Source organism: Columba livia, chromosome 2, assembly GCF_036013475.1.
Source record: "Columba livia isolate bColLiv1 breed racing homer chromosome 2, bColLiv1.pat.W.v2, whole genome shotgun sequence".
Taxonomy (NCBI): domain Eukaryota; kingdom Metazoa; phylum Chordata; class Aves; order Columbiformes; family Columbidae; genus Columba; species Columba livia.
This window is the reverse complement of record NC_088603.1, coordinates 41,741,900-41,768,574: the sequence shown is the minus strand read 5'-3', so window position 1 is coordinate 41,768,574 and position 26,675 is coordinate 41,741,900. Positions and strand designations below refer to the sequence as shown.

Sequence of the window (26,675 nt, the reverse complement as noted above, 5' to 3'; positions counted from 1 at the left end):
AGGGCCATTTCTCTTAGTTTGCCCAAGGAAACAGGCAGAGCAAAACCTTAATTCTTGCTGGAAAAGCTCCAGCTACCCTTTTGGGGAAAACAATCCATCACCTAAAAGGCAGTATGTCTTTATACTTTACCCCAAGTAACTTTGATTAACTTGTTAGAAATACTGCTGATATTTCCAAAACCTAGTCTGATGTGACGTTACAGCATTTAATGAGATTACTACTTCACATCAGCAATAAAATCCTTAAGAATTCAAGACCAACAAGCTCTCAGGTGAGAAGTGTTTTCTCTTCCCTTCCAAACTGCATCACACATTTTTTATCAAGAAAAAAGCTTCATGTGCACAGATACATATGCAGTCAAATACCTATCAATAAAATCCTCCTCATTCAATCTTACATCTTTGTGTGTCTTTGTATTTAGCCTGCCTTCTCCCTTACTCCTATCATGGTCTCCACTCCAGTGAATCTATACATAAGTACAGAGAAGTGCACTTCAGGCACACAGGAAAACTAGAAAACCCAACACGGACAGTGAAATAATGGAAATCCTAAGACCTCCTAGCTCCCCCAGTTGCTTGAAATTTGACGTTGGCCCTTTTCAACAACCACAATTTCAGATTTCCACAAAAAGGAGCTGGAAACACTGCAAGGTGGTTCTAAATATGTATTTGGTTCTTCCTCTGCTTCTCCACACTTTTCCTCTAGGAAGAGAGAAAAGAGAGGCTGGGAGAGAAAAAAAAGGATGCACACAAGAGGGCCCAGTGTGACTTTGGGACCCCTCCAGCTCCTGCCCAAGCACAGAGAAGGGAACTTCTGGGAAGTCCCACAAAATGCAGGAAGGAGAAATGCTGAGGATGAGAACTAATTTAAGTCTTAGTTCAGTTATAAACTTCTCATCGGTGTCACTTTTTTTTTTGCTTCTGGTCTTAAAGTCTCTCCAAGAAACTCCTCTGGGTGAATTAAAGTAAAGAAGTGGTTTGGGGCAATTTTCCCCAACTTCTCTTATGCACACACTGCAAATTTCTGTCATGTTTATTAGTGGAATTGTCCTGTTGAAATCAGGAACATCACTGATAGAAGTAAAAACCCTCAACAATCAAATGAATCACTACACTGAAGACTTTTTTGCCACTGCAATCACTCCAATCAAAAATGAGAAAGTTTCAGAAGCATTACCCCACAGGGATTTGAGAATGGCTTATTTAGCTAAATTTTCATGCTTGACAGGTAAATCAATAAACTGAAAAAGGAGAAAAACTACAGATTTCTACCTAATTTTTTTTTTTTTTTTAATTTTTTATTTAAAGGGCAAATCAGAGATTTCTAGAAAAGAAGGGAGAGGAAAACCCTTTGTTTTTTTTATGCGCTTTGTCAGCTTGTTGTAAGAATAGAAGACTCAAGGCTTTGTAAAATGGAACAAACTGGCACTACCACTGAAAGAAGGGCCTCTGGCACCTGCAGTGACATGAGAGAAAAGGTGCAAAGCTGAAGAAGTCTGAAGGACAAGAGGACCTGGCCTGAAGTTGCGCAAGGGGAGGTTTAGATTAGATATTAGGAAAATTTCTTCATGGAAAGGGTTGTCAGGCATTGGAACAGGCTGCCCAGGGAAGTGGTGGAGTCACCATCCCTGGAGGTGTTTAAAAGACATGTAGATGAGCTTCTTAAGGACACGGTTTAGAGGTGGACTTGACAGCGTTAGGTTAATGGTTGGACTTGACAATCTTAAAGGTCTTTTCCAACCAAAATGATTCTATGATTCTAACTGCACCATTGGGAAGCCCTTGTGGAATGACAGCCTGGGCTGACAGCAAGCCCAGCAAAGCCACAAGCCATTCTGCAGGGCAGTGGGAGGACTGAAACTGAGCTTAGGAAGCTAGCTCTGTTCCCCTTACTCCCTTGCCCCAAAAAGCCATTTCTGGAGCAGATGGGAGATAATCCAATCTTAAAGTAAGTATGTGTGGGTTTTTTCTTTTAGGAAACCTGGCAAAATTACCCACTTGGGAGTTCTCACATTCACGCAGGGTGGCCGCACTACGCAGGTAACACACTGCACTACAGGTTCTTAACTGATGGCATTTAGGCTGCAAAGTTAAGCACTCAGAAGTTTGTAAAGTTTAGGTCTGAAGCTGTGTATAAAATCCATACCCTGTTCTTTACATATGAATGCAGATACTGGCTTCAATCACAAAATTGCCTAATATTTTTCTCCCTTTGGATTGCCATGTATACGTAGGATATGACAAACAATAAATCGCTTCTGAAGACAACTTACATTCTTTGGACATTCCCACTTCAAAGCACTTCTGTAGTCTGCAGTACTGGCAGCGATTTCTGGTAACTTTATTGATAACACAGTTTTTATCTCTGTGACATGTGTAAACCATGTTCTTCTGGATACTCCTGCGGAAAAAGCCCTGAAATCAAGAAAGAAAGAAAGAAATCAAATAAACTTTTGAGCTTCCCACAACCCTTAGAGACAGGCACTAACATAGTTTTAAAATAACAAAATAAATTCAAAGTTATGGCTGGAGCATGGCATCTTTAAAGACTCAGTCTTACTGTAATTTAGTACTGTTTCTTGCAACATAAGTTGCATCTCTTAAATAAAAACTAATTAAATAATGCAACCTACAGCCAAAATAAACAAAACTAGAAGTAGTAACAGGAAATGAAGTCCTAGATTTTACAAAAAAAGCCCAAATAAAAATGGTTTGGGCTCATGGATATAGTAATGAGTTGGGTAAAAAAAGGCCTTCCCAACAGATCCACTTGGAACTCAAACGCTCATCCAACAACTGACATCCTCTCTCAGCCTAAAGGTCCTGTCTATTTTTGTTACTGCAGAGATTCTCTAGTTTGAAGGCTGCACATAAAAACAGAAATAATTTGAAACCCAGGTCTCTTAGCTGTTGGAACTCCTACAGCAATTAATGAGTCTTCTGCAGGTGGAAGTGTTCCAGCACCAGGTTATTGAGTTGTGAACTTGTAAAAGTTGCCAATTACAGCATTTTTTGTCTTATTCAGATACAGCTGTGAAAATAATCAAGTAATTACAATGATCTGGAACATAAATTAAAGAGCACTAGAGGTCTGGTTTATACTTAAGGAACACCATTGGACTGGATTTGTCCTTCAGCAAGTAAAAGAGAGAAAACCAGCCATAAATGGCAAGGTTAGCTGGCACAGAAAAAAAGGCAAAAAACAAGTTGATTTCTTTATCTGCACTAAAACACAAGCTTTACATAATATGATATAATAATGAAGGAAAAAAGTAAAAAAAATGATTGCTTTAAACATTTCGGAGGTCAACCCACAGATATTCAGCGAAAGTATTTCTGCAAACAGACATTTGGAAATTTGACAGCACTATTTAACCTTCTCACTCAGATTTTGAAAATCGTTTCAGCAAGCACCAGGGTCAAATTTCAGTCACGATCACAGAAATATAGCAGAATAGTTCGAAATGTAATATTTCTTGCAGGGCTTGAGATGTTAAAACTCTTAAACCAGCCGCATGTTTACACCCTACAGGGCAGCGGTAAACTTGATGCCACAGATGATAGCTCTGTGCCCACAACGCATTTGCCTAAAGATGCAATCATGGTTAAGCTACAAAATTTGCTCTCCTAGAAGCACTCAGAGATATGCAAGTAGCTCAAAAGCCGAAAAACCCCTATCGTTCAGAGTTAACCGAGAGAGTTTCTGGCCATATGATCAGGGAGTGGTAGGGCGGGCACAGCCAGTAAGGGCTGGTCATAAATTCCTCGCACACCCAACATGCGATAGATGCTAATGTTATGAAAATACCTCAAATTCACTCAGATTTGAAAAATGCCTCCTTAATCACGTAACCCTTGGCAATAGTCTTCTGCAGCTCTTGCGCAGGCAAGCCTCATCCTGAAGTCAGCTCCTCTGATTTAGAAGATACTTAATAATAGCATCTAAGAGCTAAATAAAAACTCCTCACTCCTTTCTTTTCTTAATGCTACTGGACACAGAAGAAGAATTTAAATATATCTGTTTAGACAATTAAAACCTTTTAAGTTATTAATAACACTGCTTTGTTATATTCCACACTTTTGACCATTAACATTGCTTCAATCTTCGCAATGGAAAGTATGACAAGTGTGCATACGTTTGTTTACTTGCCAAGAAGAACATCTATGGTAACAGTCACTTTCTTGCTTTGACACTTGCTTAATTGCGATGCCCAGCTCTGTGGCAATTGCTGACGATGCTAACTAGAACTGAGGAGTCTGTGGCATCTATTTTGGTTTAATTCAACAGACAGAAAGTGTAAGCTGGTTCAAGGGTCTCTATACGGCTTATTCAGTCACCACTTTTCATTTGGAAAGAGGCAGGGGAAGCCAGGACTGGTGGCCTCCCGTGCAGCCACCCCGGCTTCATCCAGCGCTGCATGTAAATGAACACCCACAGTCACCGACAAAATAACTCTCCTACCCCCAGGCTGACAGGGCAGCAAACAAAATGGCCCAAACGAACAAAAAACAACCTTCTCAGGCAGCAGCTGTCTCACCACCCTGAACAACTGTAGCAATTTAAAACACAAAACAAAACCAAACCAGCCCCCAAATCCTCCTCTTTGCCTTCACATGCCTGGGGGCAGAGGTTGCCATGTATCCACACTCAAGAGACTTCTGGTTTGCTGACATGGGCACCACTTGAAACAAAATATGAGCTTCAAAAGTGTCACCCAATACAGGGAAAAGAGCGAACAGCCTCTTCCAAATATACCTGTACTTGACCAAAATATAAACAGTGGCTCATGGCACCCAGTGACTGCTAAGTTCTGACACTTAGACGTAGGTTCTGTGTCCTTTTAACCTAGGGTTTAATTACAGCCCATCAGGAAGGAAAGCAGAGGAGGCTGTCTCAGTCTTTACCATAGGAAGCTGACCACACAGGCCAACAGAAAAAGGTGATCCAGCTTCTGCAGACAGCAAATGTAAAGCATTCATTAACTCATTGCTAATACAAAAGGCTTAAGAAGAGCAAACTTTAAAAAAGCAGATCTCCAGGTCAAAATGAAGGCAGTTTCTTCAACAGCCTAACCTCCTCAGGCAACATCTTCCTACACACGGTGAAAGCTAGAGATGAGGATATTAATTTTAGAATAAACTAATTTTTGACACCTGTATTTGATTTTCTTCCTGGAGTTACTCATGAAACAGAAATAAAAATGAATTTGTTTACGTGAAATATTCAGGTGAAAAAAGGTATAATGTGGTCCTGCTCAAAATGAAGAATCTTTTTCTCAACAGCATGTTAGCGCCCACTCCCCAAGTACTCTTTCCTAAGACAACACTGAGATACTATTTCTACTAAGATTTGTGGCAAATTCGTTTCAAAACATCAGCAATACGTCACTGAAAGGATTTGATCTGTAATATTTCCTCTGGACAGGCGCTAAGAAGAGTGTCCGGATTATAAATATTATTCAATTTCTTTGCATACAAACCCCAAACAAAAGCCATTATTGTGGGGGTGACAGGAGTTCGAGCACCGGCAGGCGAAGAGCAAATTCAAGGTGCCAGGCAGCGTCCTGTGTTATCCCTCTGTGGGTATCCGGGCTTCACCTGCTTTTATTACCAGCAGCTGTGAGGCGAGAGGAAACCCTGCAGGACACAGCGGTGGGCAGAGTGGGCACTTGATGCCCAGTTAAACAGAAAAGCACATTTAAACCACTGCAAGGCTGGGTTCCAGATAGCACAGGTATACCAGACTGGCCAGTTTACTAAAAATAGCCAAGACAGAAGCAAGCCTTATTTTTTCCTCCAAGTGCTTTTTGTCAGATTACTTCCATCTGATCTCACAACCCCAACAGCTTCTTCAAAAACTAAGAAACTCCAAATGTGACTTAACCTTAAGAAGTTGTCAGAAACTTCAGAGACAGCAAACCACCGCTGCTTATAAATTAATCAACTTCAGGCGCCTCCTGGCTTTTGGAAAAGAAAGCTACTACTTACTGTAATCCATTCACCTCAAAAGTAGTCTGTTTGGCTGAATATTTACATGAGCGAATTCTGATACAAATATTTTAGCATCTCATCCAAATTAGCACCCTGTGATGGGAGATGAGACACTCCTGTGCCAAAAAAAACAAGCACAAATGAGTCTTTTTTTGAAATTAAAATGCCTTATGAATAGACTAAAAAACCCCATTCTGTGAGACATAAAACATTACTGTCATACATAATTGTTTTCGATAGCACCTACAAAGTACTTGAATTTAAAGTAGAGGAAACTACTGAAGACCTATCAGGAACAGTGATTTGCTCTAATATTCCTTTTATCCACAGCTTTTGAAAGCAACACGGATCTTGCGTTTTTATTTTAGCGAAGACAAACAAGGCTTTGCAGAAATCACACTTATGAATTAATTCCATCCTTCCGAGCTGCTTTTATTGGCATTCATTACACAAAGCATTTCAGACAAACGTTTCAATTGTTAATCTCATCTTTTCTGCGCACCACGCCACGCTCCTCCCAGGCCCACCAATCTTGTTATCTTAATGGATGACAGATAGAGTATCACTCTGACCATGCCACATTAGGCGTCCTCATTTACCGAGTGCAAGGAAAAAACGCTGAGTATAAATTATTCAGAAATCTATTGTATCAGCGTGTGTTCCCTGAGCATCCACCACTGGCAGAGCAGACAGATTATTTTTCACTTTTAATTGTGTTGATATCTTATCTGCTGCACTGAAAGCAGAGACTGATACATGAAACCATATGCATTAAGCAGCAAATAAACCCAGTTTACTAGGTCTGTTGCTTAGAACTAAACAACCTATTTAGTCAATCTATAATAACTTCAACACAATGCCAAAAAAACCCACCTCATTCCAGTCACACTTACTTTTGTAGTATTCGCCTGGTAGTTTGTCAACATTAGAGACCTCAGTGAAGAGCAGCAGCGCCTACAGAAAATATTAACTATTCCAGTAATATTATGAAAGCCATTATGCCACTGATTATCTGAATACAAAGCAGGTCATTAAGGATGAGTCCTCAAGATATTGTTAAGTGCTTAAGCTTATGAAGTCTTACAGAATTGTTAGCATGAACTGCTACCCTTACATATCTGGTAGAGAATCTGTACGACTCCCTTTTCCTTCACTGTCCAGCTGATTTTGGCGAATCAGATGATTTAGAGCTCAAGTTATGCACATCACATGGAGAGATGGATCATTTGATCTCAAAAACGTCTTACAAATATTTTGCCAGCAAAGGGCACGCCAAATCTTATATGCAGACGCAGTGGGCTTACAAGTTGAGAAGGTGCACTACAAGCCAGGGATAGGGTCATCAGCAGAGAAGGGCTACTGCGACCTCCATCTGTTTGAACAGCCTACTCGGTTCATCTGGTTCAGCTTTGACTACCCCCAAACACAGGCGGCCAGCTACAACTCCTGCAGATTTGGAGGCCATTCTTTTGTAAATTTGCAAAATAAGCTTCTGAGTGAAGTGTATTGCTACTTTATCATAAGAGAAACAAAGGAGCAGAGAAAACTTTTCTACAGTACGGTTTGTAATTTATAAACTATGACTGACTGAGCTCTGAAGGGAAAGATAAAAGCCATTAACAACTAAAAAGAAAATCTAGCCCGCAACATATCTGAAACCTCTACCATTAGCTTTATTCTGAAAGAGATGCTGTACAAATATATACCCTTCCTACAAAACAAATCTGTTTGTGATGCACAACTTCTTTTCTGTCTTTGCTAACTCTGTAAAACATAGGCTTGGCAAGGGAAGGAACCTGTTCCTACTCTCGCTGGAGCATCAGAGACGTTTAAGCTCGCTCTCAGTGATGAGATCTGCACTTTGTTCTGTGTCCAGGGAATCGCCCAGGTATGTTCAAGAAGTGAACGTGGTCTGCAGTACCTTTACTACAGGTGGCAGCAGACAAGGACCAAAAAAAACCCTTCCTCATGGAAGACTTGGTAGGATCGGCAGTCAGGTTAGGGCAGAAGGACGCAATTTTTAATTGTTAACCAGGAATATTTTCTCTGGAATGCCTTGATAATGTGCAATCCCACAAAAGGAGCTGCATAGAAAGGCTTATAAAAGACCTAAAAGCCGCAGCATATGCTGTTAAGTAATTCTGTATAGTGTAAAAGACACTGTAAAATGGCTGCAGCCAGAACATGAGACCCCACAAGTAACGAAAGCTGCCAAAGCAGCTATCTAAAAGGAAGCTAAAATGAGTGCATTCCCAGTTGCACAGCACTTTTCCGGGATGTCTGCACTGTCTATCACGCTTTAGAAGTCACAGCTTGCAGAATAAACAAATTAATTGTCTGACATCGTGGCTGGAAACCACCGCCGGCACAAAATGGAAGCAGCTACAACAATAAGTAGAGGAAGGCTCGCTGCCAGGAAGCAGGGAAATTGCACTGATGATGTATGTCAGGGCAGGACGGGCAGATCTTTGCAAAAACAAATGAATAAACACTGTTAAATGTCAATAGCTTGTGGAGAGCACCCAGAGATGCCAGCTGCCCGCAGCAGAGGGGCTGGGCACCCGCCTGCCTTGGTAAGTGCTTCGGGTTTGTCCGTCATTGCTGTTATTTCCACATTTCATCTCGTCTAGCCATTTATTCTGCAGATGAAGAGCAGCCATAACCTTCCACAGCTGAAGAAAAACAAATTTGATATTGAAACCAGTTTTGTTTGTTTGAAAATCAACAGAACTCAAAACACATCACAAAAGTAAGCAGGTGTCATCCCGTGTCTCGTATACGGGAATACAGACATGTGGACCTAAGAGTAACCCACTAAGAGGAAAAAAGGCCTATTCTCTTTTCATTATCTTTTATGCAAACAGAAAAGCTTGAAAGGTTTCAGAGTTCTCTCACTTTTTAAAAAGAGAAAAAAGCTGAGAGGACAGGGACAGGCAGATGCGGAAGGTGTCACCCCTCCCTGAGCTACCAAAATGGGGATGCTCATCAGCAACTGCAAGAAATTCTCCAGCAAAGACGGGCAGGCCACACTTGATAAATCTTTATAGTTTCTAAGGTGAAAAAGTCCTGAGGGCCTCAGAGGGCAAGAAAAAAAAAATATGAAAGAGCTTGAAGGAAATTATTCATGGAGCTACTAACACGAGTTAGCTATTAGCCACCGGTGAGGCTGGAAACGAAACCTGTTTGTCATGGTGCCCCATGCCAATATATTTTCTGATTCCATAAACTTTGGCCTGATATTTAAAAACATGCCCCAAACATCAAAACACTGATTTTTTTTTTTATTATTTTTTTTTTTTTTCCTGGGGAGTTTGAAACTCTTCCACTGGCCAGCTGGCAGAGAGGCAGCTACTAATGAAAGAGGGGAGATGCGTTCATTTGGTTGCAAATCTGCAGCAACCAGATTTCTCCAGCAAGTGTGCCACAGCATCCCTAGACTACACATGGATTTCTCCACAATTTCCATTTTCACTGAACTCCTGACCTTTTTAGCAAACATGTCAAAGTCTCCAGACAGAACAGTCATCACCTTGAAACAATATGTGAGGCGTAAGAACGGCTGAGATTTTCTGCTTCTCCACTTGAGTAATTTAAGCAGAAAGGAAGGCGCTGGTATGCAATTCCATCTGCTTTCTTCAAATTAAAAAAAAAAAAGGAGATGAAATGTATACAATTAAAAAGTTACAGTTAACTTCCTTTCAGTAATGTCTGTATGATGATTTTTGTCCTGCTAGGAAACTCCAGATGGGAAAAGTAATGAATATAATTTAATACGAATAACAGGAGATCAAAGAAACGCTCTTCTGAGTTGCAGCACACTGAGTTCTTTCACAGAGTTTAATGGAGAACTCAGGAATGAATAATTCCTTTTTGCTATTTTGTTATATTTTTGTTTATGCAAATCAATACCCTTTAACCTAATTTGCGGAAGACCAGACCTATAACCCAATAAAACCATAATATGTCACTAAGATGGTTGTACAACTGGCTAGCACTTATCCAAAAGGCTATATGTTGTTAACTGCTCATCATTTTTTTCCTCTCTTCCCCTCCAGTGCCTCAGGATTTATACCACCAATTAAGACAATAATGAGTGCCCCAGGTTGACCTCCCAGGAGCAAGAATTAATTAAGCGCAGTATTTCTTCGTAAAGAATGACACTTTTCCAAACCATTTAGGTAGCTGCTCTCTTGCATGGAAGCACAGCATCAGGAAAGACTTTCTAAAATGTTATCCCCCAAATGTAAGACTGATTTTGGTTTACACGCTTAATTTGGGTCTCTGATTTTATGCACTGGGTTTTTGGGTGGTGGAAACAGGGGGAACCATCTTCCAAGGACAATTTTATCGTAATTTCACTAGACATACATGGGATTTTTTTGCACAGAACTACAAAGGAAAGATACTAAGCAGCAGCTACACTAACAAAGTAGTACAACAAACAAAAAAATCCCTGCCAAGCTATATCCATGTCTTGACATGCAGATTCCTGCAGCAGGCAGGACAAGGAAAAGACTCATGTTAGCTATGTAATTACCATGCTGCAATTACTTGTAGGAGTCTCTCAAATTAGCCTCTTCATTTAGCTGCTGGCAGAGACGGAAACATGTGAATAGGAAAGGGCAAGCTCAAACACAAACCTGCATGGGAGAAAGAAGGTATGTGCACGCTCTAAGGAAATTCCCCGCACGGGCAGGCTTTGCATCCTCCTCCCCTCCCAGCCTTCACCACAAAAGCTCACAGAGTTCCCCCACATATTTGGCACCACAGTTATTTATCAGAAGAGACATGGGGACTTTCATTGTCAGCCAATATAAAAATCCCTGCATTTCTGCACCGCCTGAAATTTACAGAGGTGCTAGTTTCTAACCCACCATCAGCAACCAAATGTTTACAGCTCAGCTGAAATAATAATGCAAACTACACCACAAATATTTATAGATGCCTGCAAGCTGGCTGAAGCACAATTCCCCTTGCTCTAGCAGAGGGACTCACACAGTTTGTGTGCACAACCAGCTGTCCCCGCTCCCCCCACAACCCCCTGCAGCCAGTGCAGCTGCCCAGCCTGGGCCTGGCCGGTGCCCGTGGCTGCTGGCCCCGCACCCGCTTGCCAGGATGGCCGGCAAAGAGCCACCTCTGGCTGTGCCACAGTACAGCTCCCGCTTGTTTTTAACACCCAGCACATTTCTATTCCCTTTGTCCAACTTGAGAGGATTTTTTTTCCAGTAGAAAAGTATCTAGGAGTGTTGATTGACAGTCGGCTGAATATGAGCCAGCAGTGTGCTCAGGTGGCCAAAAAGGCCAAAAGCATCTTGGCTTGTGTCAGCAATAGTGTGGCTGGCACGACTAGAGAAGTGATCGTCCGCCTGTACTCAGCACTGGTAAGGCGCCACCTTGAATCCTGTGTTCAGTTTTGGGCCTCTCATCATAAGAAAGACATTGAGGTGCTGGAGAGAGTTCAGAGAAGAGCAATGAAGCTGGTGAGGGGCCTGGAGCACAAGTCTGATGAGGAGCAGCTGAGGGAACTGGGGCTGTTCAGCCTGGAGAATAGGAGGCTGAGGGGAGACCTTATCGCTGTCTACAACTACCTGAGAGGAGGTTGTTGCATGGAGGGGGTTGGTCTCTTCTCCCAAGTAGCAAGTGATAAGATAAGAGGAAATGGCCTCAAGTCGCACCAGGGGAGGTTTAGATTGGATATTAGGAAAAAAATTTCTTCACGGAAAGCGTTGTCAGGCATTGGAACAGGCTGCCCAGGGAAGTGGTGGAGTCACCATCCCTGGAGGTGTTTAAAAGGCCTATGGATGAGGTTCACAGGGACATGGTTTAGTGCTAGAGTTAGGCTATGGCTGGACTCGATGATCCTGAGGGTCTTTTCCATCCAAAATGATTCTATGATTCTAAATGTGCCTGATGTGCTGCAGAGAAGAAGTTTCCAAGGAGGGATGAAGTGACGTAGGAAAACAATGCAGAAAGCAAACCAAAAGTATTCAGAAGAAATAACACGAATGCAAACATGCCAAAATAAACCAGATGTCTTGAGTATTATGCTTCCTGGTACATTTTTCAGGCATCCATCTGAATGGCTCATCAACACAGGTCCATTATCTTCCCACTTTTTTTTTTTCCTCTTAGTTTTGAAAATTGATCTCTAAACAAATACATTGTATTGAAGCTCTCTAATCTAGCAAGTAATACCTTGTACTCACTACTTTATGCTGCATTTTCATTCCCCTGCACTCAGCAACAAAGAAACTCTGCTAATACAGAACAACTCAACTAAAACCTTGTAAAACAAAGAGTTTAGTGAAACTCAGATGCCTGGAGACTAGAAAACAGAGTTCAAATAAACACCCAGAAATACGCAAGTCTGGCTCTCCAGTACTGGCAGTAGTTGAAGAAAGTCACCTTTCCGCACTGCAGCTGAAACTCACTACCAAAGGTGACAGCAGAGGGACGACTTGGAGGTGGACCAGCCTGGCAAACCACCATCTTCAAGAGTGAGATGGTGGCCATACCCCTCTGCGTGGTTCCCATACAAAGTACACACAGTCAAAATGGTCTCGACCACATGGAAAAACTGACTGAGGAAGGTGGATGAAATGCAGTCTGTGCCAGTGCAAGGGATGAGCAACTGCACAGATCCTGAGGACTCAACTGACCGGTTCCTCCAAGCAATAAGGACTCTTAAGGTAACACTAATCAGAGATATGTACCTCACTCAGTACAAGGACTGACAGAAATCACGGTGAGATGCTGAAAAAGCAGTGTAGCTTACAGGACAAATGCAGTGCTGCCTTCACCTTGCCCGGTGTTGGGCATTACTGTTCACTCAGCCAAGCCACAGGGGGGAAAGGGAGAGTCTGGGACTGTGCAACTTTGATGATGAGAAAACATGACCTTTAAGACATGAGTGAATGAACTGAGGCTGATTAATCAGACACAGGAAAATCTTAGCAAGATGTTTTCCTGTTGTCTCCCTCCCCTGCCAGACTTTTATCAATGGCCAGATTCAAGAACAGAGCTCATATAATCACAAGATGATCATTCAGTTTACGAAAATCACATGGACTTGGGATAAGATAAAAGGTCTTTTTAGCTAGCTCATCCACTTGGCTCCTTGGTGCTGTGACTGCATCTCTCTGTTCACGTAATTTCTTCTTTACTTTCAAAAAAATAAATAGTATTCACTTCTGTTTCTGTAGATGTAGCTGTTGCTGTGCAACACTATGGATAAAAGTAGACTGGTTAAGATGGTTTGCAGTGGCATCTGAGCAATTCCTTGATCCCTGATCCAAAGGTTAAAAAAGGTAAAAATGTGGTAGTATGCATTCATTTAAAAAATTATGGACTGCAGAGCTTTCTCTGAAATGCTCTGCCTAAATCTGGAGTGCTACTGCTCTTTTGGACCAGCAGAAAGCACATGAGGACCACAGTGCACTCTGAAGCAAGGACCTAATAATCTACATATTTATTTGTTATAGGTGCACAGGGCTCCAAAGGAAGCCAAGCACCCTGGAGATGGGGACAACATCTCCCCTGTTGGAAAGATCCATCTGGAGAGCAGCCAGCCAGGACAGCAGCGGGAAGAATGCACAGTAGCCCATTGGAGTGGCTGCACCACAGCTATAAATCTCTGCTTTTGCCTGGGAGGAGGCAGAGAGAACTGGCCACAGCTGACAGTAATTGATCCCATTAAATTGTCACTTTTAAAGAGACTCTGAAAGGGGAACAAACTTGCTCTGTAAGCATTTGATCAGAGCCTGCTTGGGTGCTGCCTGTTCTCCCCTCTGGCGCTGGAAGGGTCCCCAGCAGTCGCTGAAATTTGCTATACCTGGAGAGGAATTGCTGACCACATTTACAGCCAACCAAATCTACAATCTTTGGCACTACTTGCGACTGCTGTCTCACCTTGTAATTTATGTATCCATTATTTAAGACAGGGGATCCAGAAACAAGTTACCTTTTCCCCTTTAAATGTAGGTATTACGATACAGTTTTTATTGCATAGTAACTTTCCCCACCAAAATATAATAAATGAGAAATTTTAAGCATGGCTATGTGAAATCCAAATCATACATAAAAATGACTTTCTACTTCTCAGCTGCCTCCTGAATTGAGCTGTGGAAATTATGGGGAGTCCTGCATATTATCAAAGGGAAGAACAATTTATGAGCAGGGACTCTGAATATTTGACAAACCAGCTGCAGCAGTATACCAGTTAAACAGTTCCTATATCAACATACCAAACCTACCAAATACAGAATTGGATGCATGCTTCTTCAACACTACAAGGAGTTTTTATAAGCAGAGCACTGAGCTGCACAGATGTCACACCTAGAAGTGTCTCCTGTACATGGGAAGTTTCTCTGAAATAATCAGAATAATACCAAATAGGAAGGAGGACACAAAACAAGTATCTCCTTTACATGGAACTCAAGAAACAATGTATCTATACTTAAAGACTACAGCAAAATCAACATACAAAGAGGGAAAGATAGGCACACAGGTATAATCTTAACTTTGGCAGTTTCTGAGTTTTGGAATGGCTACTCAAAAATGCAAGAGTTTTATAGGGAGAAGAAAAAGAATAATGTTGACAATAAACAAACACAAGAAAGAATCTGTAAAGCTGACTATACTGGAAATACTGAATCTTTGAAAATTACATCCAGTTGTCTTTCCTGACTTTCAAGACTGAAATTTCATGAAGAGCAGCTCTGGAATCCATGCTGTAAATTCCATTGCACTCCACTTCCAGAAGAAGCTGAAGAAAACACTTCTTTAGGAAATTTCCTCAAAGGAGTACTTGACTCAGGATTAGAAAGAACCTCTGTTTCCATTAGCAGATCAGTCAGTAAGCACAGAGAGCAATGGAAGGTCACTTTTCAAGGCCAATAAAAGTATTTCTGCAAATTGGGAAGCTGACCACTTACTAACTGGGTGGTGGTTTACAATCACCAGAAAACAGAGATAAGTGTATCTTTCAAAATAAATTCAAAATAAGCAGCAAACAAAGAGCATCTGAATATTCACTTAACATGCAAGTGAACACATTAGATAACGGATAATACCATTTTGTACACTTATGATACCCTTTAAATTTTGGATTCACTTCTCTAAGATGTGCCAATCAGAGAATCTTTAAGTGTTTATAAAGAAAATCACAAACTACAATTTAAAAAGTTGCCTAAAGTAGAACAGCGACCCCAACCAGCTCACCAGCACCAAAGTCAACCCGTAGCCAGAACCACACTCAGGAAACTATTCTACTCTTCCCCCTTTCTTCCAGTGCACTTTCTTGTGGGTTCCAGCAAGCTATCCTAAATCTAAATTCAACAGATAATTTGCTTGTATATCCTTCTGTATCAAGGTCTCATTAAGTAGTTTCTTTTTAAAAAGTTCAAGAGTTGGAAAATGAAAGTCAGCTCATCGTAATTTTACATGTCTATAATTGCTGTTCAGTAAGCATAAATAAATATGTCATAGTATTAAAAAAAAGTAGGCTATTACTGTTAATAGAAAATCTCAGAGTATTTTATTTCTGAGATGTTTGCTTAGATATCCATATTTCCTTATCTGCTGAACTACCTCTGCAAACAATATTTTTAAAGTGCTCATTATAAAATGTTGGATTAAACACAGAAGAAAGCTGCAATTTTCCCTACACTGTAACAACTTTCTGGGTGCACACAGGATAGCCTGTACTCCACGTCTATAATTAAAGGCCACATACGGTCCTTAAACTAATGGAGAGCTATGAAACAGATTGACAAGATGAGAAAATAAAAGATTTTGCCTCCTCTCTAGTGAAGAAAATTGAAGAAGGTGAAAGCCATCAGAACCTACTTATAAGAAAATAAAAACACGCTCCACATCCACTGCATGCAAACCAGGGGACTTCTCAGGAGGACAGCGTACCAGCCTGAATCACAGCCCATCTGCTTCTGGCATCTCTGGTGGGTACATCATGAGGTGATTTGTACAGACAGCACTTTAACACATACATATAATTTACTTATTTCTGTTGAAGCTGTAGCAAAGCACGTGCATGTTACTGATCTGGTGTGGACCTTAGCTCTCTCAGCCATCTGCTAATAAGCTACAACACCTTATGAGCAGGTGAAAGTTGGATAGAAATGTGAGAAACACATTTACAAGGACCCTTCAGTACCTGCCTTGGTGTGAGAAACCATCATTCAACTCCAATAGTAACGCATACGTACATATGTAAATTTGAAGTTTCTTTGTTTACAGTGTGTATTCCCGGGTATAGAAAGGTATAAACATAACCAGAAGAGTAAGACTCCACAATTTTAGTTCAATAATAATAATGAAAAACTGTAGCTGTTATGGACTGGTTATTGGCAAAATACCCTGAAAAGTTATGCAAGGTCAGCAGGCACAAAGGCTACCTCTTTATGAAGAACTGCTCCCATGAACAGTCATGGGCCTGGTGACCAGCTGGTGTATGATGAGAAAGCCCATATCTACCTCAGTTAACTCCTTCGGCCTCTGAAACAGGACGGCTGCAAGCAAACCATTCACAAGAGATGGCAACATGCAGGAGGAGCAGTAGCTGGTACAGCCAGAAACCTTCCAGGCACACAGCACGGAAAAGTGATGTGCCAAAACGTGGCTGGTCACCAATGTGCCATAGTTTTTCATGCTGCTGTTCTTTTTTGAGAAATCCTTCACTGATGGTATCAGAAATTTTGTACGAGAAGGGAGTGCGAGATTTAAGCCAAACAATTACATGTTGTTATGTGACAGTTTACGCAAAATAAGAGAGTAGTTTCCAGTTCCTGTTTCCACAGGACATTAGCCCTTGTGCTTACAAATAACTGGAGAAGCATGCTTAGCATGGTTAGCAAGTAATTTGGAATAATCTCTGCACTTCTATAGCACCAGCATCACTGCCAGAAAAAAAATAAAGTCATTAGTAAAACCAATTATTCTCACAGCTTAATATGAACCCCTGGTCTATGAGGGCAACAGGCAGGATAAGAGGCAGATTAGCTGTGAATGTATGTGCTATACCTCCCTACAGATGCTGCTGCTTTTTGTCTGTCTCTGCTCCAGAAGCCCAGCGCAGGGCAGCAGCAAAGGTATAATCCACAACTTGGGCCCAATGCACTGAAAATCTAATACAGCATTCAAACACGCAACACAATTTTCACTTTTGCTATCTGTCATCGATGGCATTTTTTTTTTCTTCATTCGTATCATTCACACAACCCAGAAAGAGATTTTAAAATACATGGTAAGACAATTTTTTTTTTCTGATCCCATCTATTTTATATTTATTTGCTCTCAGTGGGCTTTCAATAAATATGTGCTACCCCATCCTTCAAAAATTTGAAATCAATTCACTATATGCCAAAAGTTTAATCTTCCAAAGAGAAAAATTAATTAAGAACTTACTGAAACAACTATCAGCTTTTAATGGGATGCTTGGATTTCCTGGTTTGGTTATTCTAAAAACTAAACTTTCAAAGACAGCGTTAAAATAATCACTTCTCCTCTGACAGTACAAAACATACAAAAATTCCAGATTTTCAGTACTACATTTAAATCAGTTGCAACTCATTCAGTGTCTTTCTGCATATGGCACTGCTTTCTGCAAAGAAATGGCTTTGAATGTTGCTACACTGCAAAGTGCTTACAGTTTAAGATTGGATGACATTAACAGTACGCAGAAATGTATCTCGAAATACATTTTTCATCTTCTAAAAATGATTGTTGATTTAGCTGAAACTAGGAGCAATTTTCTATGATTTGAGGAATTTTTCATAGCTGTATATGAACGACAGCATGCATCTCTGCTGCTGGCACTGTCACTTACTAATACAGCTTAAATGGAGATGAATACAGCTTGATCGTTCAAGCTGATCTATATTTTTCTTTGAACCAATAGAAGCTTTTACAATTGCATTGCTGCAAACAATATCACCTCTTTCTATGATACAAATCATAGTATGCACAGACTTTCAACTTTACATTTCTTACTTTTTGTTGCAGTTGTAGGTGATTAAAACACGCCAGGAAAACAAAGCCAACCCAATATACGGAATGTAATTTAGCTGGTTTTATGAAGTTCGCTTTTAACTTTTAGTGTTAGGTAACTGAGAACATTTTATGTCTAGATCCTTAATTCCCAGTAAAGAGGCATAAATATAGGCTTAAATATAATTACATTATAGCTAGAAGCTAGCATGTGCAAGAGTGGTATTATCAAAAAGAACTGCTGCTTAAGATCCCTCTACAATCCCAGAACAGCCTAAGAAAATGCAGATCTGCCCTTATGTGATATAAGAGGCACTATTAAAAGAAAAAGGCATCTGTCCCAAAGGAAACTGTTCCACAAAGGAAGCTTTGCTATGGCAACCCCCAAAATATTTTAGGCCACTCATCAAAATTTCTTGCAGACCAAAGCATAATGTCCTTGTCATCAAACTTCAAATTCATAAATAAAATCTAAACCAGTACCACTCTCTGTTAGTAGCATTTTCTAAATGACTAATGTCAATCATGGATTCATAACCTGCAGCAGGGGAACCCCAACCCTCTCAGTGTCCAGAAGGACATCACCCTGGGGGACATCATGGAGAATATTATTAACATATCCATGCTCTGGGCACCTAACCCCATGGCTCGTGAGGACAGGCTGCTCTGGAGGGTGACCCAGAGTGGATCTAGTTTAACTGCTTGGAATCGGCCATCAAAGGAGCTCCTCTCTCCAGTAACTGCAGAGACAGCCCAGTCTTTAAAGTTAAGCAGCTAATTTTGGGCCACAAGTTGAGTAGTAGAACATCCGCCCACTGCATCTGTAAGCAAGTAACACAAAGCTGTAGCAAAATGTCAGCTTTTCTCGCAAGATAAACATACACGTGGATCAGCAAATCTGGACATAGCAAAAACTCTTTCATTTTCTCTTTTTTTTTTTTTTTTTACTTTTTCTTTCCTATGTGTATTTTTTTATTATTTTGGTAGGAGTCAGACCTACAAAATTATAGAACTAAATTTCAAGCTTTATATCAATGCCTATTTTCCATACTACTTAAAGTCTTTGCAATAAAAAAACCCATATATATTTGAGTCAGGAAGGTGTCAAATAGACATATTTTCATAGCTGAAGACCTTTGAAAATACATTAAATGTGACTACCCTTTTAATGTGATGATCCCACATTAGATGTGGTTCTATATGAAAACTCTGATGGAAAGAAAGCTATTCTTCTTTTATGATAAAAGCTGACCTGGAACTACTTGGTATTGAAGTAGACTTATCTACATTTTTGTCTGTTAGCATCAGCAGCAGGCAGAGTGGCACCTTGATCATTCAGACAAAACTGCTGGACCATAAACCTACCCTCTTACAGACTGTGCTGCCTTCTCTCCTAAAACTGCCTGAGGCATCTTTGCTGCCCACCGAATTCAAGCCAGGAATGCAGGCAGGGCTGCCAGCAGAGGAATGCCATCTTTTACATGCCCAGAACAAGGGACAAGGCTTTCAGAGACAGCTGAAGCTGCCAGAACACCAGCTTCTCCTCCTCACCCACACAATGACGGCATTGTGTGGGGAATCCAGACCGCTACTCTCAGTCTCCCTTTTTGCAAACCCAACTACAATGACGAGGAGTCAGGTCAGGACCAAAGAACTGAGCTTCTGGTGTCGGCCAGCCCTATAACCACTTGTACCAGCTGGATAAATGCAAGTTGCCCATTTTGTATGGAATTTGTTTGCGTGCTATCTAGCAACACCCAGAGACCAGGGAAAGAAAAAAATATAACAAAAAAACAAACAAAAAAACCAACCAACCAACACAGAAGTCTTTAACTGAGGTAATGAAACACACAAGTAGATTCAAAATCGGCTTCTGAAATGCCACACAGTTTACAAAATAGTATATTGTGTTTTACACATAAAAAGATGGACTCTCTCTGGAATTTTTCTTAAAAATACAAATGTGCTGTGAAGATCAGTTTGGTTTTGAGTTTCTAATACAAACATAAAGCCACTGATAGGCTATGAGGCACATCAGCCTTTTGCAGCATAACACCCAGAAATAAAGCCATGATTATTTTTTTTTTACACCAGTTTATAACACAGAAAAATCCTGACTGCTAACTGAGAAAAAGGTTGTGATATCAGTCTTCTGAACACTTCCAGTTTTCAGATTTGGAAGGTCAGAATGCAGATACTGTAAAACTACAATCACAAATCAAATTTTCAGCATGAACATTATAAAATTAGAAAACAAGACAGCTTAAAAATAATGTAAATAGCTCCTAACCTTCTCTTGTGCTTCAAACGTGCATATTATGAAATACTCCAGCCCCTAAAAACCTTAAAAGATACACTAGTATCAAAACAAGCCACAGAACATTCTTTCTAGTGAGGCACAGTACTGAAGACTCTGGTGATGAATAAGACAGAAGGATCACTTAAAAAAAGGGTGCTTAGAATACCAAGAAGATGTTTGGCCAAGGAGGTTGTCCCCAGATACCTGAAAGAATAAGGTCCAAGTATGAGAGAGAGTGGGAAAAAGCGAAGGAAGGACAGAAGAAAGGGCAAATCGAATCACCACAGAAGACGACCACAGCAATGATTTGACAATGAAGGCAGAGGAAAAAAAGAAAAAATGTGTGTGAATTACAATGCTGCAGATCAGAAATGATGGAACGATGTCTGAAAAAACAGCATGCCATGAGATAAGAGCTGGTGATGCCACACAGAGAGAGGATGGCAAGTTCTGTCTCCATGAACTCTACGTCCAAGGTAGTAGTGAGGTGAGCAAGAGGACACACGAGGGAAAGACAACAGAGGAGAAGTCAGAGATGGGGGTAACTTGGAAATGATCCATGGATTGGTGGCAATTTAGGGAAGATAAAATTTCCAGTGAGGTGTTCCCCTTATGTGATATAAGAGGCACTATTAAAAGAAAAAGGCATCTGTCCCAAAGGAAACTGTTCCACAAAGGAAGCTTTGCTATGACAATCCCCAAAATATTTTAGGCCACTCATCAAAATTTCTTGCAGACCAACACAAACTGAGCATCAGAAAGTTATAATAACCATCCACGGCTCTCCAAGGGCTCCTGGCTGGCAGAGTCCCCTTTAAAAGTATACCCTTTATGAGCAGAATATGGCCATGGCCTTCCCCATTGGTCTCCCAATTAAACAGTTCAGTAGGTGATGCTTTTTAGACAGAAAACCAAAGAACTGAACCTCAGGGAACAGCATTAAGAAGTGGATAAAGAGCCATTTATGGAGAAATTTAATAAACAGTAAACAAAGTAGGAAGAGAATCTAAAGAGGCCTGAAAGGCAGGAAAAAGCAAGCCTGCTGAATCAAAGGCAGTCATCAGCCTGAAACCTTGAGGACAGAAAGCTGTCCCTTTGCACTAGATGGAGACTGCTAATGATCACTGTGATGGCAGCTTCACTGGAGCTCAAAGCAGAAAGACAAAGGAGAAGGAAACAAAGAGAAAACTAGAAGAAAACCATGGGAGAGCCAGCATAGAAAAACAAAAGGGATTGGACCCTAATTAGATAAATACATGAGCAGAGTTTTCCATTTGAGTTTCCCTTGAGAAATAAGACTGCCAGGAGTTTGAAAGGAAAGGTAAACCAGTCAGAAAGGAAAAAGGAAAAGACTTGAGAAAAGGACCTCAGAGCAGAGGGAGGTGCAAGGCAGGTGGAAAAAAAGAGTGACTTTTAGGTTTAGCATCCCAGAACAGAGATGGCAAATCAGGTGAAGAAAGAAATGGTGGAACTAGGAGGGAAGAAAATGGCAACAAGGTGAGCGGGGTGGAAAAGATTATTAATACTTTATTTGGCTGATATTTTCGTCTTGCTTCTATGGAATGAGCTTTGTATAACCCAGCTGTCTGTAAGCGAGGTTGCCCACCATTCCAAAGGCTTTTGAACACACTGGTCAGCTTTACTGAAACTGCAAATGTTGAAGAGCATGGAGTTATTTGAAATTGCGTGGAGATGTGTGTTGAGGTACAGGAGAAATAAATCTGTGTTTCCTAACTAGACAAAAGGCTGTAACATGAATTCTCCCTTATTATTGCTTCCAGATTCACCCGAGAATCAGCATGAAACTCCAACTCCATACTGAGTAGAAGCCTTCAATGAAACACAGGCTTGCTAATAAACGTGGGTTTAACAGCTGGAAGGCAGAGATCCACAGGAGACAAAGCCTCCCTAGCAGCAGTGCTCAATGCTCAGTGCTTATTTAAATTCGCAAAGCAACTGGCTAAATTTTTGTATGAAGAAGGCAGGAGAGAAAGAGGAGCATGAAGAACTGATACTGGGAACCAAGAGTGACGGTAGACTTGAGTACGGACAGGAGCCTGGATGGCTGGAAATAGGAAGTAAAAGGTGGCAGCCTTCTTATGGTACAGGACCAAGGAATGAATGTGTGAAAGCAAGTGTAGAGCAAAGATCAAGGAAAAGAAAAAGAGACCAAACAGTCCAAAGGGGCTCAAAAGAAAAGAGTAATATTCTTCTGAGAAAATAGTAGAAGCTGGCAATGCAGTCGTTTCTGAGGCTGTCTCTGGTGTTGCCATCACGTACTGCTGCCGGCTGTCACCCAGCACATCATTTCTGTTAACCTGAAAGCTCAGAAAGCTTTCAACAGCAAATGTAGTAAATGACTGTCTACCAAACGGACCACTGGTTGACTAAGTGGTCTCTGTTCTTTGCCAGTTCCTGGCACTTACTAAGGAAGTTGATTCAGTGGAAGAGATTCGCAAAATCCTAGTCTAACCTGTCGAAGAGCTAGCATCAACTAACCCAAATATTAGCAGTCTCATGCAGCCAAGTGACTGATTTGAAATCTTGTTATTTCTCCTAGACTGACAGTTTTTTTATGTAACTAATCTATTTTTTTTTTTTTCTTTTAACAGCACCTATTACCAAATACTGAATTAGCCATCTTGCAAATTAGCAAATAAGTGAACATCATTTTTCTGTTGTCACTGAATAACAACTAACACATTACAAGAGGGATATCTTCATGTATTTTGACAAGCGTGGTGTTGCTTTAATTATTTATGAAAATGCTTTGCAGTATATCAATAAAATCCTTACAATGTATTTTTGCATATTTTTCAAAAATAATGAAGTCTTAGGCACATGTGACTTTTCTGCCACAGTCTGCAATGACATCTGGGCTCAGTGGGCTCTATGGGTGAGTAAATGACACCAACATTTGTGTGCTAGCATCTGAGTATGATGAGGTTTCCTGTTTAATGAAATCAGCTACAGCATATTCTTACCATAGTTCTTCCTAACAGACACTTAACTTTTTATAGTTTTGTGGCATCTAGAAGAAAAAAATACAGACATGATCTCCAAGAAAAACCTCTATGCCAGAAAGTGATTCTAAAATTGAGGCGAGCCTAAATAGTTACTTTCACTTCTTCAGTATCTACATTTACAAAATAGGGGGGAAATCAGACTCCAATCATCTGGTTTTCTGTGTAATGACACAAACCCAGGATTATGATATGTCACTACAAAAGGCCAGTAGCATGAAAGAAGTTGTAGGTTCACAGGATAAAGTAAAAATAGCTAACTCTATCTGAAAAAGTATTATAAAATTTCACAAAAAGAAACCAGCAAAATGCCTTTTATTAATTTATGCTAATAAATTTATTTATATGGATATAGTACCGTCACATTTTCAGCATACATTAGTATCTTCATTGTACTAAGCACTACACAATATTTTAATTTGAAGGATGAAAATCATAGGTCTTTCCTTTAATTGTTAATGAAGAATATTGCACTAGGGTACCATAACTAAGAAATTTAACTATGACAGCATCTGTCCTATGATATCTTTTTCTTTAGCATTTTTCACACTACCTTCTCTCTTGCACACATAACATCCACTGTATGTATATCTCTAACTATTGCCATACACTCATGGTTTAGCAGACATTATTTCTCTGATGTGTATCTTGTCTTTAGACATTCTTTGCTTTAGCACGGTGTATCTTACTACTGCATCCGATTCATGCTCTGAAAACCACAGCACTGGAAAGTAGCAGACATGCCGGTACTGTGGTCTGCCAGATTAAATTTTGTGAATACCAATCTGCTGATCCTTAAATTCCCAATTTGATTTGAGATTTGTTAGATAGATAGAGACTATGCCAAAAATTTCCAGATGATCAGATCCTTTTCCCAAATTCCAACCCCTGGATACACAGAGGTTGCAGCACACAGGAAAAGCCAGGCTGAGAGCAGACAATAGCCATGTGAGTTCTCAAGGTATACCTGACCTATAGATGGACACTGAAGAGCCTTACTGCGTTTTCACTTTATTCTTTTATTACCTCCGCATCTACAATCACTTTCTCATGTTAGTCAATACTTACGGAAGTCCCTTAAAGACATACTTTGGCAGAAGTTATGAAGGAAAATAATTCTAGGCATGGCGATCATTTACTTAGATTTACTCGTGAATCAGAATTAATTCACAGAAGAAAGGTAAAGGAATCTCTGGAGACAATCAAATCACACAACATTTTATTGCTTTGCCCCTCTATAAAATGAAATGTGGTCCTATAAAAGGAAAGGGAGATAATGGCACTCACCTTACATCCCTCACAAGCACTGACGCCATAGTGATATCCGGATGACTTGTCTTGACAGACAAAACAGGGCTTGTAAACACGAGGGGGTGGAAGTGGTGAAGGAGGGCTTGGAACAAGCTCCTCAGAACTGGTGCTCTGAGTTTCAACTGCTAGAAAAGAAAAAAAATAATTAATTGAATGATTCATTAATTAATTTTAAATTGCTAATTATTTACTGTATTTTAACGATGAAACTGCCCCATATCTTTTTTGTATAATAAACATACATTTGTCTTTCCTAGCAACATTTAAGGGGAACTAAAGTAAGGCAAGCAGTGACAGGACTACATGCTATAGCCTCAAAAACTGATATTTTTTTGTGATCCAGCTTCTCAACACCACAAAAGCTTCAGTTCACGTCAGATATATATTGCTTGAATCTCTTACCAGTCTCCCAAGACAGACAACCTTGGGCCTCATGTTCTGGTTTTAGCCTACTGAATTGCATGGGATCCACGTACGGACGCTGGATATCAGCCTTCAAAGGGAAATTGTTTGTGGCATGTACCCTTCCAATCAGTATCTAATTCTGAGAGAGCTCTTACATCTCTTGCCTTTATCTACAGAAAGTAACACTCGCAATGTGCAATTCTGCCACAGCAGGATAGAACCATGCATCAGGACATATGTAAAGAGACAAACAACTAAGTATAAGACCTGAAGAGAAAATTACCAGAACAAGTCTTTTTTTTTTCAATCTGTAAAACTAGCACAACCCAGCAGCACTTCCTTACCTACCTTCAGATTTGTAACACCAGAAAACCTCTCTGAGAAAAAGCTACTTACACGTTATGACCCCAACATCCGTTTATTGCCTTAATATTTCTAGATGGTCATTTGTTTAGAACCTGCTGAAAAGCCAGTTATCCCTTTCAGGGAAAGGACATGAAAGCTGTACGACGCAAGATAAGACATGTGAACTACATCTTTCCAAAACATCTGCATTAGTTTTCTGTGATATGCTGTCATCATTCCTCACATTTATTGTAGATGTGCAATACATTTTCATGTTTCACCTAGCTGTTCTGCTGCTTTTCAGATAAATCCCTCTAACTTTTCAAGAGATACACAGAAATGACAGGATCTGTGAACTCAGATCTATCCAGAAATATTAGGCACTATCAGCAGAGCTAAATCTCAAGAGTACTAACAGCAGGCCCTAAAGAATATTACTCAATGGAAAATCGGAGACAAGATTTACTGTACATGATATTTTTCAGATTACAAAGATGATATATTTGTATTAAACTCATGATTCATTGTCAATTCATGTTCTGCACAATTCACAGAGGGCACTGAGGAGCACGATACAACTCCTGATTACTTGAGAGAAGGCCTCCTTTCTACCATTTTTACTTGGGTAAAGGTACTATCAACTTCAAGGACGGGCATTATTGAGAAAGAAAATAAATGCTAGAGTGAAGTGTTAAAGGCTCTGATTCTAAGCAAAGAAATATCTTCCAAATGGGAACAACTTATTTATATATCTAAAAATAATGAGGCTGTTGAAAAAGAGAAAATTAAAATAACATGGGACTCCATAAGCTGCAATATTAAGACAGCGTCCAGAAATCTACTTATCTCTTTCAGCATTAAATACACTGAACCTTGGTAAACCAAATATCCAAGGGCTCCTACTCTAACAAGCAAACTTTAAAGAAGTTTTTTCTTAATGAAAACAGAGATGAGAACGATCATTTCTTTTCAACAGTAATTTTTGGTATTTAAGAAAGACTGGCAATGCTCTGTTATTGATCTCTGCACAGCCATCCTACTTGAATCAATAATCTATTAGTACTTTTAAATTAAAGTTAGATTCATCAAATGCCCTTGAGAGGCCTCAAACATTCTGTGCCTTATTTTATGCTGGTACATGAATTATGGTGGCTTCCAATCAGCCTGTGGAATAATAAAATTTAGCTTTAAAACGCTAATGCCAGCAGACAATGTGTTTCGTATTAGCTCATTCAACTCTCTCAGTCCATCTGAAAGGCAGTTTTTAGGCTTCTCATGGGAAAACAAGGTTGTGTCAT

The 26,675-nt window shown here is 40.2% G+C and overlaps 1 protein-coding gene across 14 annotated transcripts in view; it reads right to left on the bottom strand.

Moving 5' to 3' along the window:
- Nucleotides 1–26,675, bottom strand: part of RARB (retinoic acid receptor beta) — a 329,788-nt gene that overhangs the window by 43,668 nt on the left and 259,445 nt on the right. For 10 of the 14 annotated variants that reach the window (XM_065051582.1, XM_065051581.1, XM_065051579.1 and 7 more), the window contains 2 exons: nucleotides 24,604–24,752; nucleotides 2,274–2,415 (listed from right to left, as the gene is read on the bottom strand). In XM_065051582.1, coding sequence (XP_064907654.1) covers nucleotides 2,274–2,415; nucleotides 24,604–24,752 — 291 coding nt within the window. Of the gene's footprint in view, nucleotides 1–2,273; nucleotides 2,416–6,884; nucleotides 7,140–24,603; nucleotides 24,753–26,675 lie in introns of those variants that run through there. The other 4 variants (XM_065051588.1, XM_065051587.1, XM_005499175.4 and 1 more) reach the window with 2 other exon arrangements.